At 40.2% G+C, this 23,300-nt stretch overlaps 1 protein-coding gene across 3 annotated transcripts; it reads right to left on the bottom strand.

The window, feature by feature from the left end:
• Window positions 1–2: 2 nt before the first annotated feature.
• LOC117542479 (G-protein-signaling modulator 2-like) lies at window positions 3–22,418 on the bottom strand. 3 transcript variants are annotated; one of them, XM_034210179.1, is made up of 15 exons: window positions 22,343–22,418; window positions 9,256–9,477; window positions 8,757–8,892; window positions 8,250–8,389; window positions 6,991–7,114; window positions 6,623–6,738; window positions 6,033–6,188; window positions 5,117–5,225; window positions 4,700–4,865; window positions 4,065–4,162; window positions 3,536–3,721; window positions 2,948–3,110; window positions 2,136–2,321; window positions 1,941–2,056; window positions 3–1,157 (listed from the first exon to the last, which is right to left on the bottom strand). In XM_034210179.1, exons 1-15 carry the CDS (start codon window positions 22,348–22,350, stop codon window positions 990–992), a joined length of 2,094 nt encoding a protein of 697 aa, XP_034066070.1. In that variant the 5' UTR covers window positions 22,351–22,418; the 3' UTR covers window positions 3–989. The 3 variants fall into 3 exon arrangements, with proteins under 3 accessions (XP_034066070.1, XP_034066071.1, XP_034066072.1); XM_034210180.1 differs by having other exon boundaries at window positions 22,229–22,397; XM_034210181.1 differs by lacking the exon at window positions 22,343–22,418 and adding an exon at window positions 11,296–11,420.
• Between the last annotated feature and the right edge of the window lie 882 nt (window positions 22,419–23,300).

The raw sequence follows: 23,300 nt of genomic DNA, 5'->3' as shown, positions 1-23,300 counted from the left end.
AATTATATTTGGTTTTATGATGCAGAGTACTTTGTAAATACACTTTGCATGTTGATATGTAGATTTGAAAAGAGAGGATTGTAAAACCTTAAAAATGGTATTGTTTTTTCCTAAACATGTCTTGTAATGATCCCGATGTTGTACACTGAATTAAGGTTGAATAAATAAGCTGCTACGTACATTTGTTTTAGAGATTTTATTTCTCCATGGTTTCAATACAAAAGCTAATATAACTTCTATTTTCCCCTCGCACTAGTAAAATGTTATTACAATAAAAATCCCATTTCAGTTTATGGCAATAATAACTCCACCCTCTCAGCCTCTAATATACAACTGACAGACTGACTGACAAGCTATATTGAGACGCAGATACTATAAATGGTTCCACGAGTCAGAGAAATAGATGTGGGCATTTATTTCCCCAGAGAAGGTCTGTCATTTGATCCTGGGGGATTGTTGCAGAGGTCTGAGATCAATTCAAACCGAGATGTGCCACTTGTAGATAATAGAGTTGCAGATGGACAGAACAGGACATGTAATGTTCCAATTTCCCTGCGACAGATTCATATAACATCTTGTGTCTATCATCGTAAAGTACAAATCTCTTCAGTATGGCTTATATCCTTGGGTAAAGTACTTTTAGTTCAAAAAACAGGAACCACCATGACCCTCTGTTGTGGCTTGATGCAAGCCTCCAGAGTAGGCAGACGTCTTGTTAAAACAGGCAGAAGGGCGGACCACAGAAAAAGGGTGCAGATTACCCAAAGACGATTTCATTCATCTAAAAACAAGTCCATGAGGCTTGAAAACCTTATCTTGTGTCGTTTCGAGATCTTCCTTATAGCGTCCCTTTTACTCTAGGCAGTCCCAACTGTGTCAGGACAATCCAGGAAGGCAGGAAATTTGGGGTTAAAAAAAATACTGTTGACAAAAACAATGGAAGCTTGGCTACTTCATCTTGTATTTGAGATGAAAAATGTCTCTCAGAGTCAGTCTGGTTTGGATTGGGTGACCCCAGGGGGGGGCAGGACCCGCTGCTCTTCCATCCTGTTGGATTGGGACCGCAGAATGAGAGTGAAAAAATCTTCATCTGGAACAGTTGGTCCTTTGGTTTTGGGAGGGGGAGCAGAACACCGCTGGTCGTTCAGTCGTGAGCCCTTAACAGTCATGAGAGACAGTGCAGCTAAATTAGCTAATGCTTATCAATGGCACTTTAGTTTAGCATGATTAACCACAGAGGTATCACCTCAGCCAATTAACAACAGCTGGTTAGCGTAATTTAGTCTCTTGGATATACACACCGAGTAATCACAATGTACAAATACATAGAGTATTTGAGATATCTAGAAGGTAAAAACGTGTAGTTATTTGGTGGAAAAGTGCAGCAAGAAAGGTACTTGCAGTTCTTCTTAAAATGTAAACTTTCTTTAATCAAACCCTACACGATCCTTTTCAACATCTTCCCACTCTGTAACTAAAAAATAACTATTATAAGTGTATTGAACACTCGCACTGTTAATGACTTCCAAAAGGGACGTATAGTACTGTATGTCAACATTTATTTTGTATAGGTCTGTATTTTTACAATCATTTCTAAGAAGATTCCTGGAAAGAACAATGTAATCTGGAACTAATTGTATGCATAATATACTATTTCAAGTGGTGCACTTCGAATACAAAAATTAAATATTGCTAATGAACTCTAGTGACTTGTCAAAGTCTGTTTACACACATCTTTCAAAAAAACAAACAATTGAACATAGACTAAAGTTTATACAACAGACTTAATAATAATAAACCTTGGTTACTAAAGAAATATGTACATTTATGTAAAAAAAAGAATTCAGAATATTTTTGGAATCTATATCTGTGATGTGGAAAACCTAGCCTATTTGCTATTGCTTGGGCAGCAAGCAATACACGGGATTTATTTATCTTACCTGGCACTTAACCAGCATGTCGAAGAAGACATCCTCCTCCTCGGGCTGCTCAGAGCTGGCCTCGATGCGACTGTACAGGGAGGGTGTGTGAGGGGCATCTGTACTGGAGATGGGGGCTGGGGGAGAAACTAGTATTAGTCACGATGTGAGAAGGCTTACTGAGGGAGAAGATCCAAATGGTCTGTGATTGGTCACCTTGTAGAGGGACTTGATCTGTGCTTAAGGTGGAGGGTGTAAGAGGCTGGTTGGAGGTGCTGAGCCGTAAGCCAGGAAAATGGCTCATGCTCACTCTCTGGTCGTCCAGGCGACGGGCCTGGGAGCTGGCCAGCAGCTCCAGGAAATGACCAGGATCCTGCGAGGGTGTCTCGCCCTGCAAAATAGCTAAAGACGGAGATAGTCAATTAGTGTGATTTGTAACAAGGTTAGTGTATTACACTTTGCTGGTAACAGGGACTAACAGGGTGTCAATTACTCCTACATAGCATTTCATTCGGATTTGAAGTTTTAAAATAAAAGAGATCGAGACAGTAGTTCTATGAAGTTCAAAGCAACACTCCAAACAACATCTTTTGAGAGACTCTCCACAGACTTGGAGTATAAAGGCCGTGGTAATCTTGGAGTCATGACGATTACAGACCTTTAGGATGGCAAAAAGTAAAAAAGAAAAGGACCATCCAAGCTGCTTTGATCAGTTAAAGATGAAACCATGTTGGTTACATTAAACTTTCAAGACTAAAAGCAAAAGTGTTTGTTACCCAAATGTAGGTGGCGTATCACTTTAGGTCCTCTATGACACAAACCAAACTAAGGATTACACAGCATGTCATATGTAAGGGACACATTTGTGGATGACTGCATTCACACCATATAGTATTTGACTTGTCAAGAATAAAAGACACACAAAATGACCTTTATCAACTATAACATTTTGTATTCAATTCAATGCATTCCAATTCATTCCATGAGTATGAAAAATGGTCCTATATATACACAAGGGGCTGACTCACATTTCCTCTCAGCTACAGGTGGGGTGGAGGAGGGAGAGGGAGGAGCAGGGAGAGCGCTCTGGTCATCTAGTAGCGAGCACCTTTGGTCGTCCATTCTGCTGCCCTGGAAGCGAGACAGGAGATCGAAAAAGCCATCCTCTCCAATAGTGTCCGGCGATCCCGGCTACAGTGTAAAAAAAAAAAGGAAAGTTAATAACCTTAAAAAGGGGGCTTCCGATAATTGAGGTAATCGGGATAGCTGACAGTCTTTGAATGAAAACAACATAATACAGGAAAAGACTAAACAAAATGATGCTTCTGTAACAGCAGCGTTTAATAGTTTCAGAGGTTAAACAAAACAAAAAGAGTTTTGAGAAAGGTATATAACTGCTCTACAGAAACCGTTGCAGTCCTGTGTGTGGACACAGAGGCCATAGTGTTTTTTGACACAACTGTGTGTAACAAAAAAGCTTTGGATGTGAAGCTGTTTCAAAGGACACATGGTTGTACTTTTCACTTTTCCTTGAGGGAGACCCATCATTGCTTAGCTTGTACACTGATTTCATTAATTTAAAAGAGAGAAGGGCCATCTGATGCATTTAGAAATACCTGAGGAGACACTGATGAGTCCAGCTCAGGGGCCGAGGGCTCCGTGTGGTTCTCATGCTGGTCTTTGGGAGAGGATTTGTTGTTCTTCTGCTTCTTGCTTTTGAGCCGGTTGAAGAGGAAGAGCTTAGTATACGCCTTGATTGAGTTGTTTTTGGAAGACCCAGGGAATACATCCTCTTCCCTATCCTTTACATTCAAAGAACAGACTGGTTAAAGAGAGCATTGCTGACAGATTCATGTTACACTGCAGGCAAGGTGAACAGGAAAATATAAATTAATCATTATTTTGTTACATGACAGAAACACACATTTCTGTTTACTTTGGCATACCTGAGTGGTAGCAAGAGGCTGATTTAATTCATCTTGCATTATCAAAATAAGACTGTTGCTAAGCAAGTGGTGATTGCAGTTGGGCAATGTTACGAGCCAGGTTTCAGAAAAAGACTAAATCAAATAATTCATTCATTTGAATTAAGAAAATAAACTACATTATTCACATCCTTGGCATTTGTTGCCTTTTCATACATACCAGATGTTCAAAAGAATCCCCAGTTTGATTTTTCTCAGGAGTTGGACTCAGTCTCAGGTTCTCTGCGCTGTCTCCAATCCTTGACAGAGAATTTAGCCCTGAACAAAAAATAAGAAATTCAACAATAAGTCCATGTTTTAATATTTATACAGCACTTTTGCAACTACAGGAAAGCAGTGATTTTAAAAGGGGCCCTGTGGAGATTTCTTGCAAACCAACAAAAGTTATGTTTACATTCAGTGTTTCCTTCCTTATAAACTATTAGTAAAGCCACATTTTTAAGTGTTTCAGATCCGTCATATATTATATTTACGTTTATGTATTTTTCAAAATGTTATTGTGTCCTGCCTTGTTGGTACAATTCTGTGTTTTATTTGGGTTCCCTGCATGCTTTTAAGAGTGTATCCTTGGCCCTGATCAATGAAAACATTACAACAGAAGGCAGTTTTTTCTGAAGATCAGAAAATATGGGGGTTCATATCAGAAATGTATCATCTCGAAATGCGTGACTAAGATCATTTAACTGTTTTCTAGCACTCATGTTACTAATATGTAATGACACAGATTCACAAGTATGCTACATGCTATACATTCGATTTGTCAAAATGTCCTGAAAGCAACAAGCTTTGATTTACTTTGTAGGGTATGGAGGCTCAGAGGGCCTTCTGGCAGGGCAGAGCTGTTAGTGTTGGTGTTACGGAAGATATAGGAGTGGTTGTTGGAGTTGGACTTCAGGCTGACGACCAGCCGTAGGTCCGACAGGTTCATCCTGGCTGTCGCCTCAGCACTTTTGTCTCCAGTCTGCAAAATAAGATTAACGTAATAAAAAGCTTAATGAGAGCATGTCAATCCAGAACAAACACACTATTGCCGAGTGGGATGAGTTTCACACTGGCTTCTCAGTTTGCACAACATGTTAATGAATGAATACATATACATGCTGCATACAAAGAAGGCATTATTCCCTGCTCCTCTCCATACAACCAGTAGAGGGGGCTGTGGCCTGATTGCACTCAGAGGGGGAAGGTAAACAGTAAACAGTCACCAGTCACCTCTTGGGCAATTTCCAGATGTTTCTCAGCAAAGTACATGGCTTGCTGGTGGTTCCCCAGGGCGGTGTGGGCATTTCCTAGACTCCAGTACGCTCGCCCTTCACCGACTCTGCAGCGAAACAGAGAAACAGGACGAGCAACTTCAACTGACATTACGCAAGACGGGGAAGGGCATTCATCACTATCGAGCAGGGCAATCACATGAAGCGGATCATAACATGAGCATTTCACAACAACAGCAACTGGTACTCAAGAATCATATTTGTCCTCTTTTGTGTTTATGTTCCACAGTACAAAGAAACCTTTATGATTTAAAAATACATTTAGAAATTGATTAGACATTTTCAAAACCAGGTTTATATCACAAGAAATAATGGTTATTTGTTGCCAAGACAAAAAAAATAGAGAGGTACTTCTACATTATAAATAAGGCATTTCTTGTTCGAGTTGAGCAGAGGAAAAGGCTATTGGTTTTATATGTAAATAGAAATAAAAAAACAAAACAGTTTTCAGGCTGACACATCTTGTGATTGGCCTTTTAATGTTCTAGTTGTTCAAAGAGGAGCTACTTTTGAATTTAATCTATAGAAGAATATCATGTTTATATACTGATGTTATAATACAATGTGAACCATTGGCCTGCCTAATAAAGATATGTGGCTGTGTGCTGGAATAATGTGTTTATGATATCAATCCCATTGCAGGACCCCAAATGCTGTTTCCGTGTGACTTTGTCTGCTTTCCAGTGTTTTTGCAGTTCACTTTTAGCTTCATGGCTGTTGGCAGTAACACCGACACATGTTGGTAGGTAATTAGTTCAGAGGCCACCCACATTGAAACTATACATGCTCATTATACCTCGATCTAGGACAGTTTGGCAAAAAGCTGACAACAAATGGCTGTTTTTGGCCACTACCTGTCATTGAGGTCCTGAGCAATGACCAGATGTTTGAGGTGGTAATCAATGGCTCTCTCATAGTCCTGCAGTAGTGTGTAGGTGTTTCCCAAACTGTAACAGGCCTGGGCCTCCACTGCTTTGTCCTTCAGGAGCCTGGCCAGCTGCAGAGTCCTCCTGGGGGCGAAAACAAAGGAGGGAGACGGTCAAAGAATGTGTTGGGTGGGAGCGGGAGAATGATAGTTATGTGCTGCTTTCTTTTCTTTCATTGCTGCAATTTTCCAAGGGCTACTGTCCCTGTCTGATTCTCTTATGTAAATGCTGGTGTAAGAGATTACAACTTGTATCAACTTCTGCTAATGAACATACATGTTAACATATCTGTGGTTTTTATAAATGACTGTATTGTATTAAGCACTTTGTTTTTTCTTCATATAACCAAAACTGTAACACTGGTTCTGAGAAAAATAAATATAAACCCCTTTCCTCCGCAGCTTAAGCTTTTATGTACAAATAAGAAATAGCATTCCAGGATCAGGTGAATGAAACACATCCTTATCATTCTTGTTTCATGTCCAACGATGACATCACAAGGTCATTTGTTTACTCACTTGTAATGGCCTGCGGCTACTTCAAACTGGCTGAGGAAAATGTGAGCATTGCCAAGGTTACAGTGGGCCCTCCTCTCAGCGGACTTATCCCCAAACTCTTTAGCGATGAGCAGCCTCTGCCAAACAGGACAAACCTTAGTGTGCACATTACTGAGGTCATGATTTACACAAAACATTTTCAGGTAATCGGGAAGAACAAAGCCTTTGAAATACTGAAGACGGAAAAAATGTAATGTAGATTTAAAAAAACTGAAATAGACCTAACTTAAACACTTTTAAACAACTGGTTTAAACTAAACACAGGGAAGAGAGACAATTTGAAGCAGGTGATGCGTGGCAGACATTGAAAGTGCAAATGTTCCACCAACCTTTTCATGTGCAGCCGCTGCCGTTTCAAAGTCACCCAGCAGATAGTAAGTGTTACCTAGGTTACCATGGGTGCGACCTTGAGCGGCCCGATCACCCATCTCCTTCACCAGACTTAGGTTTGCTCTTCATGGAAAACAAAGCAAGGGTAGGCAAAAAAAACATTATAAGACACATAATGTATAAGCAATGCAGCTAATCGCTACATTTTCATGAAAAAGCTTTTTATAATATACACTTTGACAATATAATCTTATCCCATTAAGGTGAGTTCAGGAGCTAGTACGTAGTTTAAGTATCAGCACTTCTGAGCATGAAACAAGGGGTAAACATGGCATTACATTTGCCAAGTTAATTGACCTGGACTATTTTGTCAACATAATATTTCCAAGATCCAGACTGTAATTTCTCACTCAACAATATAAATACTTTATAATAATACCATGGCTTCATGTCACTCAGCAGCATTGAGTCCTATAAAGATCTACAGTATAGCTACAGGCTGATTACAGGAATAACTTAAACAACTTGTAAGCACAAGCAAAAAGTAAAACTATTTTTGTCCTACATGGTATAGCATCCAACCAGCTTATAATGCGTTACATTTGATATCTGAGGAATGTGGCTGGCAATCGTATCAAAAGTAGCAACGTAGGAGTTCAGCATGGTACTTGGGGATATGTTGATACAAGGTAGAGCAGTGGGCTGATGATAAATTATAAATATGCTACTGTGGATTCTGTCCAACAAACTTACTAAAATAACTTGTATTTTTCCAGCTGAGATCTGATATATGATTGATTCAATATCAATGTTAGTCTGGAAGAAGAAAAGTAGATTTGTCTTCACTTGGAACTGCGTATTACTTTGTTTAGTGAGATAAAAACAGATATTGATTTTGTAAATATGTAGGATGCACAAACACTAAGTTGAATGTTCAAAAAACATCAATGATCAGGTGAAACTGTATGTAGTGTACAGTTCAAATAGATTTGTTTCTCCATATAGGTAATTTAAAGAACATACAAATACTAGTAATGCAACTTTTTCAACAGCCCTGTTTTTTTTATAGGCACTGTGCCAGTTGTTTGCCATGTCATAAATAAGACAACAAACTACAATAGTTGTTATTTTAGGGGAATAAACCTGCGACTCAGCAGTAGATGTATTGTCAATTTAACAATAATGTCACTTGTACCATTCCTCATACCTTTCAAAAATAAATGCAAAACACATTTATTGATTAGTGGTAAGGACTCACTCGTAGTACTGTGCAGCTTTCCTCAGGGCTACCCTGGCCTCCTCTGGGAACTCTCCTGGCTCCGCTCCAGTCCAGCAGATGCTCTTGCCCTTGGCGTGGTAGACGTTCCCGAAATTATACAGCGCACGAGCCTGCCCAACCTACAGCACGCACAGCACATTTTCAGAGACGGAAACCATAGTGACCAGTGCTGTAATTATATACTTAAAATACACTGACTAGACCCGCTTGTTTGCATGTGTGCTGGCAAACTATTCTAACTGTTGGTACGACGATGATTTGCAGTTATTGTGCATACCAAAACCGTTCTGTGGCTTACGTGATATGACAGAAAACACATTTGAAATCCCTTGATCCTATTCAAAGTAAATGGGCCATTTAGTCATTGACTGACCTTTTAAATACAGACAGTGAATAGGCATCAATTGCCAGTTTGCTAAGAGGGACTGAAGGAATGTTTCACATTTACCTAAATAACTCTTGTTGCGCTTCCTAAACATAACCCACCTTGTCATAAATGGCTCCGGTGATATCCAAATGTCTTTGGCAACAAACCACGGCTTCATCATATCGTCCTAAAAGCTTTAATGTGTTCCCAAGGTTACCACTGGCTTTCGCCTCACCGAGTTCATCTCCAATTGTTCTGGGATTTCAATGGGAAAAACAGGAAATAATTAGACTGGAATATTAGTGCATTACTGACGTGTATGAGTATGAAAACACAAGAGGCAAGAAAATAATAAACAGCTGCAAGCAGCAATATAGCGGAGTCTAATATGTAATCATGGAGAAGGAAGTGGTGATTCAAAAAGTGTTAGCATTTTTTCAGGAAATATTGTGAGAGTCTAATGTGGATTTAACCATGTCTAACACGCCTTACGCACAATCTCTAGCACGACCTTAGCAACTGGACAAGCCTTTCTCAAGCTGGTCCAATCCATATGATCATAGTTCTAAAGGAGGATATGGTCTTAAACAAACTTGCTAAGGTTGTGAAAGTGTTTACCGAGTAAGTGTGAGGTCATGCCGATGGTACTCCAGGGCTTTGTTATACTCTTGGAGGTGAAAGTAGGCATTTCCCAGCTGGCTGTAGATGGCGCTAAGTATTTGAAGGTCCTCGGTTCCAACCTGGATGGCAGACTCAAAGAAGGACACGCCGGCGCGATAGTCCCCAGCCTTACACAGCCGCTCACCTTCCAGAGCCAGGTCCAGACATGATGACTCCATCCTGTAAGGAAGTGAGATGGACATGAGAACTGAAGGAGAACTCTATGTCCAAAGTCAGGATATTGGTGAAATACTTTGTTTATCAGGAGGATTCTAAAAGTTACCTCTCAAAGGATTTTGTAAACAAAGGCTTTAAAGACGGGCTTAGTGCAATCAAATAATGTTATGTGATCAACACATTCAAACAGCTGGGTGGTACATCAGTAAACTAAATGAGGCAAAACAAAGGACATTGACATTTTTTTATTTTCCCTGAGACCAAAGTGATGTCCTTAGATAACTTTGTCCATCCAAAAATCCAGTTATTTAAATTAATAAAGGAAAAAGAAAGACAGTTAATCCTTACATCTGAGAGGCTTAATGTTTGGGAGCTTTGCCTAATAAATAACGATTATCAATTTTTTATAATGTTCTGTTGCTCAACTTCTCAATGAATTGTCTTCAAATTGCCACCAATGCAAATAACCATACACTAGATCCCAGAAATGTCTCGTCTTAAAATGATAACATGCAGACAGTGGTATACATTGAATTCAGGAAGCACAGTGAATGTACCAGCGTGTGTACTCTGGAAGCGTTTACGCAGCGAATGTTAGGCAGAGAGTATTCCAGGGCATGTGAAGCCACAGACAAACTATAAATCCAAACTAGCACAGAGCACTTCCTGTCTCTTGTGAGCCTGAAAAACCCAAAATACCCTGGAATGAAAATGTGTGCCTTGCATTTAACCATGAACACAAAGTCAAGTCATACGTGTCTGTGGTAAGGACGGACATTTAAAAGCCTCCACACCCTTCCTAAGAAATAGGATCATCCGCTTTTGTCAACATCAAACTGCCAGCAGGAAAAGAAGAAAAAAAACGAGTGAATCCATGAGATCATACCCTTGTAAAACAAATCCAGTCATGCGTGGCTGCGCAGGACATCCAGAATCTACTTTTATTACATTTGTCTGATGCTGTTTGACGATACAATTGTCGAAGCAGAACGTATCCCGCTAGTACATTTGGACAAAACTAACCTTTGCTTTATTCAGATGTTCACAACTTTCTTCTAAGCATTTCTAACCTGGCTTTTGAGTTATAACTGGATTTCCGTGCAGACCACATGAAAACGCAAGACATGCATATGTGTTGAAACAATACCTCCACAGGTTTATGACTTTAGGCTTGTCTTCTGATATTTACCAATGTCAAAAAAAGTAAGGGTAAGACATTTAGCGCTCCACAGGTTGCATGAACACTTTGCCCCCATGATGACATTCAAACCACCCCGAGAGACCCAGTATTAGTGCTTAAAGAGAACTTACTACCCAAACAAAGTTCAACAAAATGCAAAATCCAACTGCGATTTATTGCCTGCAAGAGTTGTATTTATTATCCTGTCTCAATGATTGAATAATAACTAGAAAAATAACTACAAATCAATGTCGTTGTGCTTTGACCTATGGCTTTTCTTAGCTTAAAGCTTCATCATCTCCATTCACCAGCGTTATGACTTAAACACACCTTGGTGGCATGGACGGAAGTGTTTCATCTCTTCTTGACAGCAGGGACCTTCTCTCAAAAGTACGAGTTGGTGCAGAGACTTCATAAACTTATATTAAAAAATGATTTATAGCTCTACACAATAAAAAAAAAAGTGCCGTTTGCTCTTAGACCTTTAAGATGGGCAGGTTTTATATTCCAACATAATGTGAAATCTAGGGAATATTTTTGCCATTAGTATTATTTCGATCTAAAAATGCATACTAATTGGTTGCCTCACATTAACCACAACAAAGCAAAGTGACATGTGACCAATGCCCAGGCCCACCTACCTGTTGCATTTCCCCGTTTTGATGCACTGAAGACATTTTGACGCAGCGGACATTTCAAGTTTCCTGACACACAGCTCTTTCAATACGACACACGTTACATTCTCTTCCTTTTCATGGACACACATAACGCACACAATGTCCCAGGGTCAGTGAAAGAAAAGAAAATCCATCCCTCTTGAATCAGCTGCCGTCCCTCGTAGCGCTCTGCTGACTGGTTGTAACGGCTAAACAAAGGACTTAATCCGCTCAGCGTTCACATTGACCTTAAAGATTAGGTGCCTGAGCGAGAAACCTTTTGTTTAATCAAGTGCAGATTAACAACAGGTTGTCACCAAGCAGAAGTGACCAAAGAAAGAATAGTTAGCTAAGTTTATCCATTTGTCGCTTTTCACTACGACGAGCCATCGCCACGGTAACCTGCAACCCTAAGCCACCTTATGGTAAGTGTCACTTCCAATTAGGCCAAACGCCATTGGTCATTATGTTAAGTGGCTTCAGAGAACACTAAGACTATTTGCTCAACACTCAAAGAAATAGTCATCCTCCCCCAGGCAGCCTGGATGTGAAGGAATCTATTGAACCCATACAAATGTTGCATGCATGATCATTTACTCATTCTGGGATTTCCATCATTCCTTTGGGCAAATTCCAGCTGATATTTCCTAAGCTTCCAGCAACTCATTTATTTTCAATCCGGACACATCTTAATAACTAATGATCCACTGATGTGTCCTCTAGGTAGAAATGGCAATAAGGCATTAGACATTAAGTCCGGCACCTCAGTTGACCAAAAGCCATGCAACCATTGTATATTAAAGGCAAATATTGAATAACGCAAACTCTGCGCTTGTGTAATTGTTTTACTATAAATCAGTAAGGATGCTTCCCAAACAGTAACTCTGAGCACAGAGTTGACTTGCTCTAGTAGAGTTCTTTTTGGACACCAACGTTTTAGAAACACACCCAACATATAACAGTTATTTCTTACTGCCAAAAATATATTGACGGTAGTGCCTGAGGCGTGACCTGCAAGTATCTAGTTATCTGATAGCATCCAGAGACAGGTAACGGACTAGCCTGCAGGTTATTGAAACAGAGTGGAATTCGTTTAGAGACAAATGTGCCGACAGTACACAGACTTGACAAGGCTTGTGTGTAGTGCCAAACATTACAACGGGGTGATGCAATAGATGTCAACTCTACCGTAAAATGACAACATAGCCTGCACTCAGAAGCATATTCTCACAATTGTTTCAATCTTGTCATGAAATATTTACATTGTGGTCAGAGAGGACCTCCTGTGGTCTGCTCAGCATCCTTCATCAGTTATCCAGCAAGGTGTCATATTACTAGAACTGTTGTGACTATCCTAACATCTTGGCACAGAGATGTGTAAATATATTGATTAAATCAAGTAAAGGATGTTGAAAACAATGATAAGAGAGAAAAAATAGAAAGAACAAAGTCTTAAAAATAGTGATTTACTGTATATAGCATAATATCGTTTTTTATCCATTAGGCTGCAACTAGCAATTTATTTGTATATAATGGAAAAATATAGGTAGCTCAAACAACTGTATTTTGGTGATTACACATCATGAAACAAATATATAGGCAATTCAATGTTAGGATTTTATAATACTATATGAAGCACAACAATCTAAAAACGTCCAATTCTACTCAGAAACTTAGCAACAAAAGCAAATATGTTTGCAGTCATCTCAGATTCAGAAAGTATAGTAAGATATACAACGGTTAATGTGACACTAAATGCACATCCTACCTCTGGCGGACATGCAGTAAATGCTCCGTGTCCTGTACACAGTGCGGAGAAACGCTGCCATACAAGACAGTCATCCTGGAAGTCCCAACAAGAGCCAGAGCTTGAACCACATCATGGATGTTTGTCAACTGCCAAGCTGAAGGGGTATTTGACAGGAATTTGGAGACTAACTGAGAAGGAGTTGTCCTTAGAAGAGGCTGAATACTGCCATGCATGGTTGCTTTTGAACGACGCAGGAACTCAACCGTCATACTATCTCTGTCCCACCTCTTATCTTGAAACTGGAGATGGGGAGCGAGAGTAAACACTCACTGACACACGTGGCCATGTGTTGCATCTTATTTCATTCATTCAACAAACACAATCAATCAAGTGCTTTTGTGCGGACGCAGAATGGGAAACACTTACAGTTTGAATATAATATTAGCTGTTTAACGTGCCACGAATGTAATAGAAGCTGTCCGTTCAACGGAACATTTATTGCTAATTTTCTTAGCAAAATGTACCTTAGGGCTTAGATGACCTAGTTTCAGTTCCTGGAATGTACTTTGTGTGTTATCTTAGGAAACCAATGATAGTGAAGTGAGGACTTTTCTTATAACCTTGCTGTTAAACTGGTTCAACTTCATAGATCAAGATTTCATTGACTTTGAACAAATCTTTAAAAACAATTTAAAGATAAAGCAAGAAAATCATTGATAGAATATTCAATGATAGAGCAATCATTAGCTGCATCCCAAGTCAGTTCCCAGTTCAATTAATTCAGTGGTTCTCAAACTTTTTCTGTCAGGCCCCCCCTTTGGAGAAAAAAAAAAGTCAGGCCCCCCCAACACAAGTCAGGCTCAGTGGCGGCGCCAGAGATTTCTTTTGGGGGTGCTGTGGGGTAGCTTTACGTTTCATAGAGGGTGCTCAAACATTTAGGGTTTCCCATTAATGTACCGGTCGCTACAGTGGAATGTTCTACTGCAACACTCCCCACGCACACACACAATGTACCCGCAACTGTCACAATGAAGGCTAGATAATCAGCTCACGGCATATAGGTGTAAGCAGGGGTCAAGTGCTATTTTTATAGGTGGGTCCGGGGGCAAGCTCCCCCGGGAAGATTTATTTTTAAATATTGAAGTTAAATGCATCAATCTGGTGCACTTTGACAGCAAAATGAAGAGATCTATGGATACATCTCTCAACACCCATTTGAAACAGAACTGTAAACAGATTTATTTATTTATACACACACACACACACACACACACACACACACACACACACACACACACACACACACACACACACACACACCACACACACACACACACACACACACACAACACACACACACACACACACACACACACACACACACACACACACACACACACACACACACACACACACACACACCACACACACACACACACACACACACACACACACACACACACACACACACACACACACACACACACACACACACACACACACACACACACACACACCACACACACACACACACACACACACACACACACACACACACACACACACACACACACACACACACACACACACACACACACACTTATTTATTCGAATCAATAATTTTAAAAATTATGATTAATTCAAGGCAAACATTTTCTCATGTTCCTTCAAGATGTAATACGAGCAAGCTATTTGTAGAGTAATGATTTCACATGTGGACATTTTGCTGGTAGTATTTTAAACAGGTTCATCATCTACTATTTGTAGCTACACTGCGGTATTGAGGTTGTTTTCACGGTGCAGACTGAGTGCAAAGTTAACCAAGGGCTTTAAAGAGCCTGTGACAGCATCCCAACAACTGTTGTGCAATGAAATATTGGGCTACTAGTCATCTCGAACCGTCAGTTTAAAAAAGAAAAAGCGATACCGTTCCGTTAAATATCAATAATTTCGAACATCGCGGGGAAATTCCTTCGACTCATTTTGAAGTTTTGGGGGAAGCCGGAAGTGACGTCAATGCGGGAACGCTTCACTGTGCGGCGAGAGAGCCAAACACGGACAAAGTGTGTTGTCATGCGTATAAATGGTGAATTACTGAGTTTAGGCACGTTAATAACGTTTTAATGAAGTTGACTACAGTATATTCATATTTGTCAGTGCTTTCATGTCAATTCGGCGAACATAAACATAAATGATCGTGGTGAAGATGATGATTAAATTAGGATTACAAATCGGTAGTGAGAGCTGCTGAATTTCCTCCCGTAGGATGTGATATAAAAACAAATCGATTATTTTTGTAGTTGTAAACTCAAGTGGATGAAACTACATGTATTAGTGCTTTCATGTCAATTCGGCGAACATATGATAGATTAAATGATCGTGAGAATGATGATTACAAATCGTTTGTTTGTGCCGGTCTGCATTTCCTGATGAGAAAACAAACCGATGCTTGTTGTAGTTGTAGTACACCAACATGGATTAAACGTGTGTCTTTTTACCACAATGTTGGGGAACTTAATGGATAAAATGCACAGATTATTATTATTATTATTCCCACTCCGATCGGGACACTAGGTCCACCGTTTCCCCGCAGCGAGGCTCCCCCCGGTGACAGTTTACGTGGGCTTTTTTTACCTGACGCTGCCCACCTCCAGCGTCTATAGAAAAGAGATCAACTCAGTGTGCGGAGTTTAAATCTCTCAAGTCATATTACAGGATAAAGGAAATACAGTTTAAACTGCCGTATGCAGAGAAGACGCCGACGTGTCGCACTTATCATTCATATTACATCATCAATCAGATCATCGATCATATAATATCACAATATATCATATATTTCCTTATCTGAGTCAGCTTCTCGAGCCGTATCTGGCCGTGCAACACTTACAGTGTCACATATTGTATACAGAAGTATTATTTTAAGCAACACATTATGTTGCCGAAACACTCGAGTCAAATGTAGCCTAATTAAAGTCAGATCCACTCGTGTCTTATGGCGCATTTCCACTGCAACGGGGTAGCCCCGTTTAAGCGTCCCTAAGCGTCCTCGCTCTGGCCTCGGGCTGCCTCGCTGGCCGTCCGAGGCCGTGGCGCTTTTCCATTACAGTTTAGGACCTGGGGTAGCAACGCAGTGTAGGCGGGGCGATCGGCTTCATATTTCGAGTTGTTCCGTCGAGCTCCCGCTGGATGTTTATCATCCCCAATGAGATGAAGGAACGTCGTCACCTCCTCGGTCGACCACGGTGTGCTTTTCTTATTAGACGTAGCCATTTTTGTAGCTCCTCCGTTTAAAAAATGCTGTTTATAAAAAAAGCTGCAAGCTTGCTTCTAAATATATATGCGACGCTAGGGATGAACTTGTGCGCGATCTTGTGACGATTCTCTCTGACCAATCAGCAGTCGAGAGTGTTGACGTCACTAGTTCAGCCCTGGTCCTGGTCTGATAGAACCACGATTTTATGGGGCCGGAAAAAGAGGGAAAAAGTACCCGCTAGCCGGTACTAGGCTATATGGAAAGGCCACCAAAAACTGGCCTGGCCGCTTGAGGACGGTTAAGGACGCTTAAACGGGGCTACCCGCTGCAGTGGAAATGCGCCATTAGACTAGGGCTGTGCAATTAATCGTATTTTAATCGCGATTACGATTATGGCTTGCGACGATTATGAAAACAGCATAATTGACAAAATACGATTATTTTTGCTGGGTGCGCTTTCGCCCCTCCCTAAAAGCCCACTCGGCCACGTCGGAGTGACATGTGTTGTGAGTGATCAGCGCAAGCGAAGATGTCAGAACAAGAGCAGCAACTCATTAAAAAGAAGGGTCGCGGGGAGATTCCCAGTCGATCGCGAGATGTGTCTAAAAATAGAACAACAATATTCTGTGTTATCGTTAATGTCCTATAACATAATCTTCCTGTGCCAGAATAATGCACTTGAACGCATCAAAGCTTTGTGATTGGCCGGCGTGACCCCATGTGTCGGGGCGTGGCTGGTGGGCAGTGGGCACTATTTCGCTGACGTTGTCCGTGTCAACAGGAGTGACAGTCCGCACACACACAATACCGCAATTATGGCAGAAGCAATAAAGCCAAAAATATGTAATTTTCACTCCGAGTGGGAGGATGATTATTTTTGTATCTATTCCAATTCAAAGTCCGTCTGTCTCATCTGCAATGCGAGCGTGGCTTTATCGAAGAAGGGTAATTTAGGAGCGGCATTTCCAAAACAGTGCACAAACGCTACGAGACGGAATTCCCTCCTGATTCTGCCCTACGCTCCAAAAGGTGAGGGGCCTGAAAGGACAGCTAAATGCACAGCAGTCCATTTTCACCAGGCCCAACAACAAGAGCAAGGCTGCTACCAGAGCATCTTATCGTGTCAGTCACGTTCTTGAGAAACACATGAAGTCTTTCAAAGACGGCGAAGTTGTGAAAGAAGCATTCCTGGAGGCTGCGACGCGGTTTTGGGGGACAGTAAAAATAACAGTAGCATTTCAACAGGTTTTTGATATAATAAAAACTCAAGTTAGATACCGTTATTAATCAGCTGTAAGTTTTAGTTTGTTTGAACTTATTCATGATAATTATTGTACAAAATATAAGAATGAAAACTGTGGCAGCGGGGTGGGGTTAGGGCGCCGGCTGCTGGAGTGAAGGGAGGTGCTCGGCCGGAGGCAAGACAGCTGATCGGAATCAGGTAATCAGTGCCGGAATAAAAGCATGTCGTAACCTGGTTCTGGGCTGCTTTGCAGTAGGCGGGATCCTGGAAGGTGGCAAAAGGACCTGTCAAGGTTGCCACACGGGCAACGTTGGAGACCCGTGGATACTTTTGTTTGGAGCTAATAATGCATGTAATTTCTATGTTACACGAACCTGCTCTTTCCGTCCATATTTGAACTCTGTGTGAGCGGAGAGGCTCACACAAACATTAAGATCTGTTCTGTTTAAATTGATTATAGTCTATTATCAATTCAGGTTAAGAAACTAGTGTTGCTTGCATCCTATTTTAAAGGCATTTATTTTTATACTCTAATAAAATGCAACAAAAAAAGGGTTTGATTCTATTAATGTTGTCTTTTTTATTGCACTTTGGCAGCAGATTCCCGAGTAGCTTCAGATCTGAGTTGTCTTATTAGTAAGCCTAATTTATACTTTTGTAGCAACACTATTTTTATATAATGGCAAAGAAAGGGTTCAGAGTCTTTTTTTTTCTTCCCGTGTCCTATGTGGCAGCACTGCCACAAGTTCCTCTTCAGAGAGGGTCTTCAGTACAGGTGGCAATATCGTCACCTGCCTGCGCTCATCTCTGAAACCAGACCATGTAAACAGGCTGGTGTTTCTTGCAAAAAATCTTTAAGAGATGACATGAGCAGCCCTACCAGCATTTGCCATGGTGGCCAAAATATTTTATTTGGTCTTAAATTGTAGTTCAACATTTATTTCCTGTTACTTCTGGACCATGACGGTTGGCCAGCCTTCAACGTTTAACTGAGTGGAATATGTTGAATATGTTTTACCAAAAATGTTGGCTATATGTTAAGGAGTTTTCAGTAGGTTGTGACAGTGCACTGCAACATGTTTGATTTAATTTATTTTGGTCTAATTTATTTTTATGTATCATATTAATATATGTTTAGTATGGTTTTGGAAGTGCGCTCCAACATATTTGTTGATCTTGTTTATTGGTAAAATATTATTTGTTTTAAAGTTCAATAAATGGTCAATGAATAATCGTCAAAATAATCGTGATATCAATTATTGACCCAAATAATCGTGATTATGATTTTTGCCATAGTCGCACAACCCTACATTAGACATGAACGCGCTCTCAGCTGGAGTCCCGGGATGATTTTTAGTCCCATTCCACCACTGGCTACATGACCGTATGATCGCCCATATTGACGCACCTAATTCCTAAACTTCTAACAGATACAACATAAACCGATCCTTCAGCCTCATATGAGCTCTCAGACACGTTCAACATTAAACTGTCATCGCTGTCTGAGCTTGCTGCTGTGTGCGCCATCGTGCGTTTACATGCAGATGCTGGGATCCTGAACGGTGCAGCTGGAGCGCTGTGCCCGCAATGACGTCACACATCATTTGGCGGGACTTGAAGAATCCCCGAGAAGATCCAGGAAATGGTCAACATTGAAGGGCAGATTAATGGTTATCAAAGTACAAATATCTAAAATCAGTTCAGTAACGGTTTTCAAGGGGACAATATTTACTCAAATTGAAGGGTTTGGATGATGGGGGAAACTCGTGTCACAGGCTCTTTAAACCACTGTAGGAAGGATTCATCTTATTAACGCCAAACTCCCGGGAGCATGTCCAAACAGAAACTTGAGATTCAACTGATCAGACCGCTTTTTATCTACTCTTCACATCTCTTATTTTGTAATAATGTGCTCACTCGCTGTGCTTTGTTTGGTTCTTTCTGCACGCACCATTGCATCGAGCTGTGCTGAACATCCCTTTCTCAATCAAACACTGAAGTCCTGGTCAATGCATTTGTCACGTCCCGCAACGACTACTGTAACGCCATCCTCTCGGGCATTCCCACCAAGCTCATCAACAAACTACAAATCATACAGAACTCTGCAGCCCGGATCATCACCGGCACCAAGGCCTCAGAACACATCTCCCCCATCCTCATCCAACTCCACTGGCTCCTTGTTATATCCCGTATCAACTTCAAAAACCTACTGCTCACTTACAAAGCCCTACATAACCTGCCACCATGGGTGCTCGGGCTTTTAGCTGCACTGCTCCCAGACTCTGGAACTCCCTCCCCCCGCGCATCCAACAGTCAGACACAATCACCATATTCAAATCCCAATTAAAAACCCACCTGTTCAAATCTGCCTACTCACTGTAGTGCTCCCCATTATACGTTTCATTTGTATCCACTTGACTGTCTCCTCCATGATTTCCTGTTTGTGTTTTTATCATGTTCTGTTGCCTAATAGCATTTTCTTTTTTTTAAACAAATTGTACGGTGTCCTTGGGTGTCATGAAAGGCGCCGAAAAATTAAATGTATTATTATGTTTGCCTCCCTTGGCTTCACTGAGCTCATTACCCTACGACCTCATCCACTGACTAAAGCGATTTCACACTATAAATCACATGACTTTTTGTTGATTACACCATCCTGTAAACTTTAGACAGCGTACTGTGCATCAAAAGCCCAAGGGTGCAGGCGACTGTGATACAGCGACCAACATGTCTGGAACAGTCACATCTGTTCAAAGTCACTCTCGTGCTTCACTGTTTTCCTGTCTGCACGTTTGACATTCTTTTTTCACACAGTGTTTCAGACATGGACTGTGGCTATCAAAGTAAAGAAAAAAAGGACTGAACTGAAACATTCCATTGAAAAGAAAAGACATACAGTATGGAATGTTAACAAAAGTTGGATAACCTCTGCATTTACAACCATTTGAATTGTTCATTTTCAGCGCTTTTAACCATTAGGCTATGGAGGATGGTTTATTGGTATCAAGAAACATTAAAGGATAAAAGAACAGCAGCTGAGAAGAATATATGTACAGACCAAAAGTAGCAAATACTTGCCCTTTACATTTGTATTTGTTCTAATTCAATCTCAAATCATTTAAATTGAGTGTCAATATCATCCGCTTACTTTATCTATTGCAAATCTCTGAATTGAATGATGTGTAAACATTTTGCAAATGTAATGGGAGCAATTAGTTAGCATTCAAAAACAGCCCTGCATGAATGAGAGATGTACAACCAAAACACACGGGTTTGTAAAGTCTATTTGAGAGCCATAACGTTCTAAATCCTGAAGGAAGTTCTGTTTTTTCCCCACAACCAAATTCTTTCTTTTGTACTTGAGTGGAAAACTACAGATTAAGCGTATTGTAAGTTTCAAAAAGCTATTTCAGAAGTCCTTGCTCTAAGAAACAGACATTTAGTCACATATGCTCAAAATAAACCCATAAGCATTTCAACACGAATACGCCCAACAAATCCCTTCCCAATTAAAGGATGCTCTCTAAAGTGAAAACCATATTTTCTTTTGAAGAACTCTTTATTTGAAGAAACCATCATTAGAGACCTAACCCTAACCCTGCGTGGGAAAAGAGGTCAAGCTCAGTTAAATGGAAATCTGAGCTGCAACACCATCAGTGATGTTTCTCTGTAATCATAGCCTTTCTAGTGAAATGAGCATTTCTAATATGGAGTGCTGGAAAGTAACAAAGTACATTTACTCAAGTACTGTACTTAAGTAAAAAATTGCTGTACTTGAGTACTCTTCCCATTATGCTTCTTTCTACTTTTACTGTTGGCAAATATTGTAGTTTTTACTCCACTACATTTATTTTACAGATTAAGCTACTACTTACTTGGCAGATTTAGATTATAAATACAAAATATAAATCTAGTAAAATAGTACAAGATATTTTTGATAGATTAAGCTACCCAGTAGTAAATAATTTAATTCAAATAAACCCCCATATTTACCAAGTGCAAAATGGAATTGAACAAGTTCATGCATCAATAATTCTAAAAAAAATATTAAAAATATATGATGCTTAAATGGGCCTTTCTGCTAAAGACTACTTTTACTTCTGGTATTTGAATGCCAAATACTTTTGTACTTTTACTAAAGTACAATTTTGGAATGCAGGACTTTTAATTGACTACTAGTTTTACACTGTAGTATTGGTACTTTTACGTAAATAATGTACTTCTTCCACCTCTGGAAATACGCATTATAAGTCAAATGTTTGTAAAAGGAGACGTAATCATTTAAAATGTCTACCCTTTTTTGAGTCCTCAAAGTGTGAGAAACTGTTGTTGTGTGGTTATTTAAGGTAATGTGGGAACCTGCAAGTTATTATTTTTAATTAAGCCTCAGGATGACACATTCTTCACGGTGAAGATGACTGTTTGGAAAATTACACGCTAGATATGAGTCAGTTTATTATGAGCATGCCATCACATGCTTGCTGTCTGACAGGGGTATCTCAGTCCGTTAACTGTATTATAAAGTTAAAAACAAGTTTTAACCCAGGAAATGTCAAGAAAACAGTAACACAAGAGCAAGTTTTAACGCGTTTTGCTTTCTGATAATAACAGCGAAGTGAGCACGACAACACGATTGACGACAACAAACTTTTCAGGTAATAATGTCACCTACCTCAAACTGACGAACGCCAATACACCAAAAACATAAATTGTGGAAATATCTTCACCAACTTGAGATCCTTTTCACTAATCTGTTCGCCCAGTTGTTTGCTAACCTAGTACTCACTGGTCCATCTGGGAGGAACTCTGTCCAGGGAAGCAGAAGTTGTGAAGCCACTCCTCGCGCTGAAAATCTGCCTCCAATTAGGATTCCATGCATGCTGCCTTCAGGTACCGTCGGAAATGCAAATATCTGCTGCTTAGGCGTTAACCATCAACCAGTCAGATCTGTAAAACGTAAACTTCAAGCATAAGCTCTTTGCTTTAAGTGTTGCGTTTAAAGGGCATAGGAAATGTTAATATCTTTACTGCTGGAATTATACAGCCACATGCAGGAATGACTGAATGAATTTAGTAGCCATTTTTAACGTGACATGTTGAAGATCTCTCCCGCCCCCTGTCGCAGCAAGTGTCTCTGTGCTGCCTATTGTGTAACTCGATTTGTCAAATTAGAGCTACAGCTTCTGTTCAAACAGGTGGCCCTGCTTTTTTAAATACATTTAAAAATATGTTATTCCTTTGGAAAATGGAAATTCAAAGTCCTACACCAAAATATGTGCTTTCAGTTAATCAGGAACGGTCAGTGGGTCACTCACTACTTGACTTTGCTGCTTTTAAAGCATTTTGGATATTTTGTGCAGAAATCTAAGAAAAACCCAACATTTAGAGAGGAACAAGGTAATTAATGTTGGTCATTTATCAATACAAAAGTTACCGCTCAATTTAATACGTCAGTGTTTGTTTATATGAAAACTCAAGCATAGCGTTGCTTGCAGCCTCTCACTTTGGGATGGTTTAGACTTTTTCACTCATCTTTCAAACCCCTTGTCCTTTGTAAAAAAAAACGTGTACTCTGCTGTCTCCAAAAGAGTTTCAACTGTCTTATAAATGAAGACAGACTGCAGCTTTTTTTACCTGGGGGCTTTGCTCTATCTTGGTCATTTTTCATCTCCGAATGTATACGTCTCTGTAGACTATTTGCCATTGCCAGTTTCTGAAAATCACAGGGCTCTTTTGTTTATTTA

Source organism: Gymnodraco acuticeps, unplaced genomic scaffold (genome assembly GCF_902827175.1).
Source record: "Gymnodraco acuticeps unplaced genomic scaffold, fGymAcu1.1, whole genome shotgun sequence".
Taxonomy (NCBI): domain Eukaryota; kingdom Metazoa; phylum Chordata; class Actinopteri; order Perciformes; family Bathydraconidae; genus Gymnodraco; species Gymnodraco acuticeps.
This window is presented reverse-complemented; position numbering and strand designations above follow the sequence as displayed.

Bases quoted from the DNA above. Each gene is read 5' to 3' on its own strand.
- LOC117542479 (XM_034210181.1), bottom strand. From the start codon at position 11,420: ATGTGTGTCCATGAAAAGGAAGAGAATGTAACGTGTGTCGTATTGAAA. The intron at 3,111-3,535 runs GTATTTCTAAAT...TTTACACTGTAG, and splicing joins ACTCATCAGTGTCTCCTCAG to CCGGGATCGCCGGACACTAT. The intron at 2,322-2,947 runs GTGAGTCAGCCC...CTCCGTCTTTAG, and splicing joins ACCTGTAGCTGAGAGGAAAT to CTATTTTGCAGGGCGAGACA.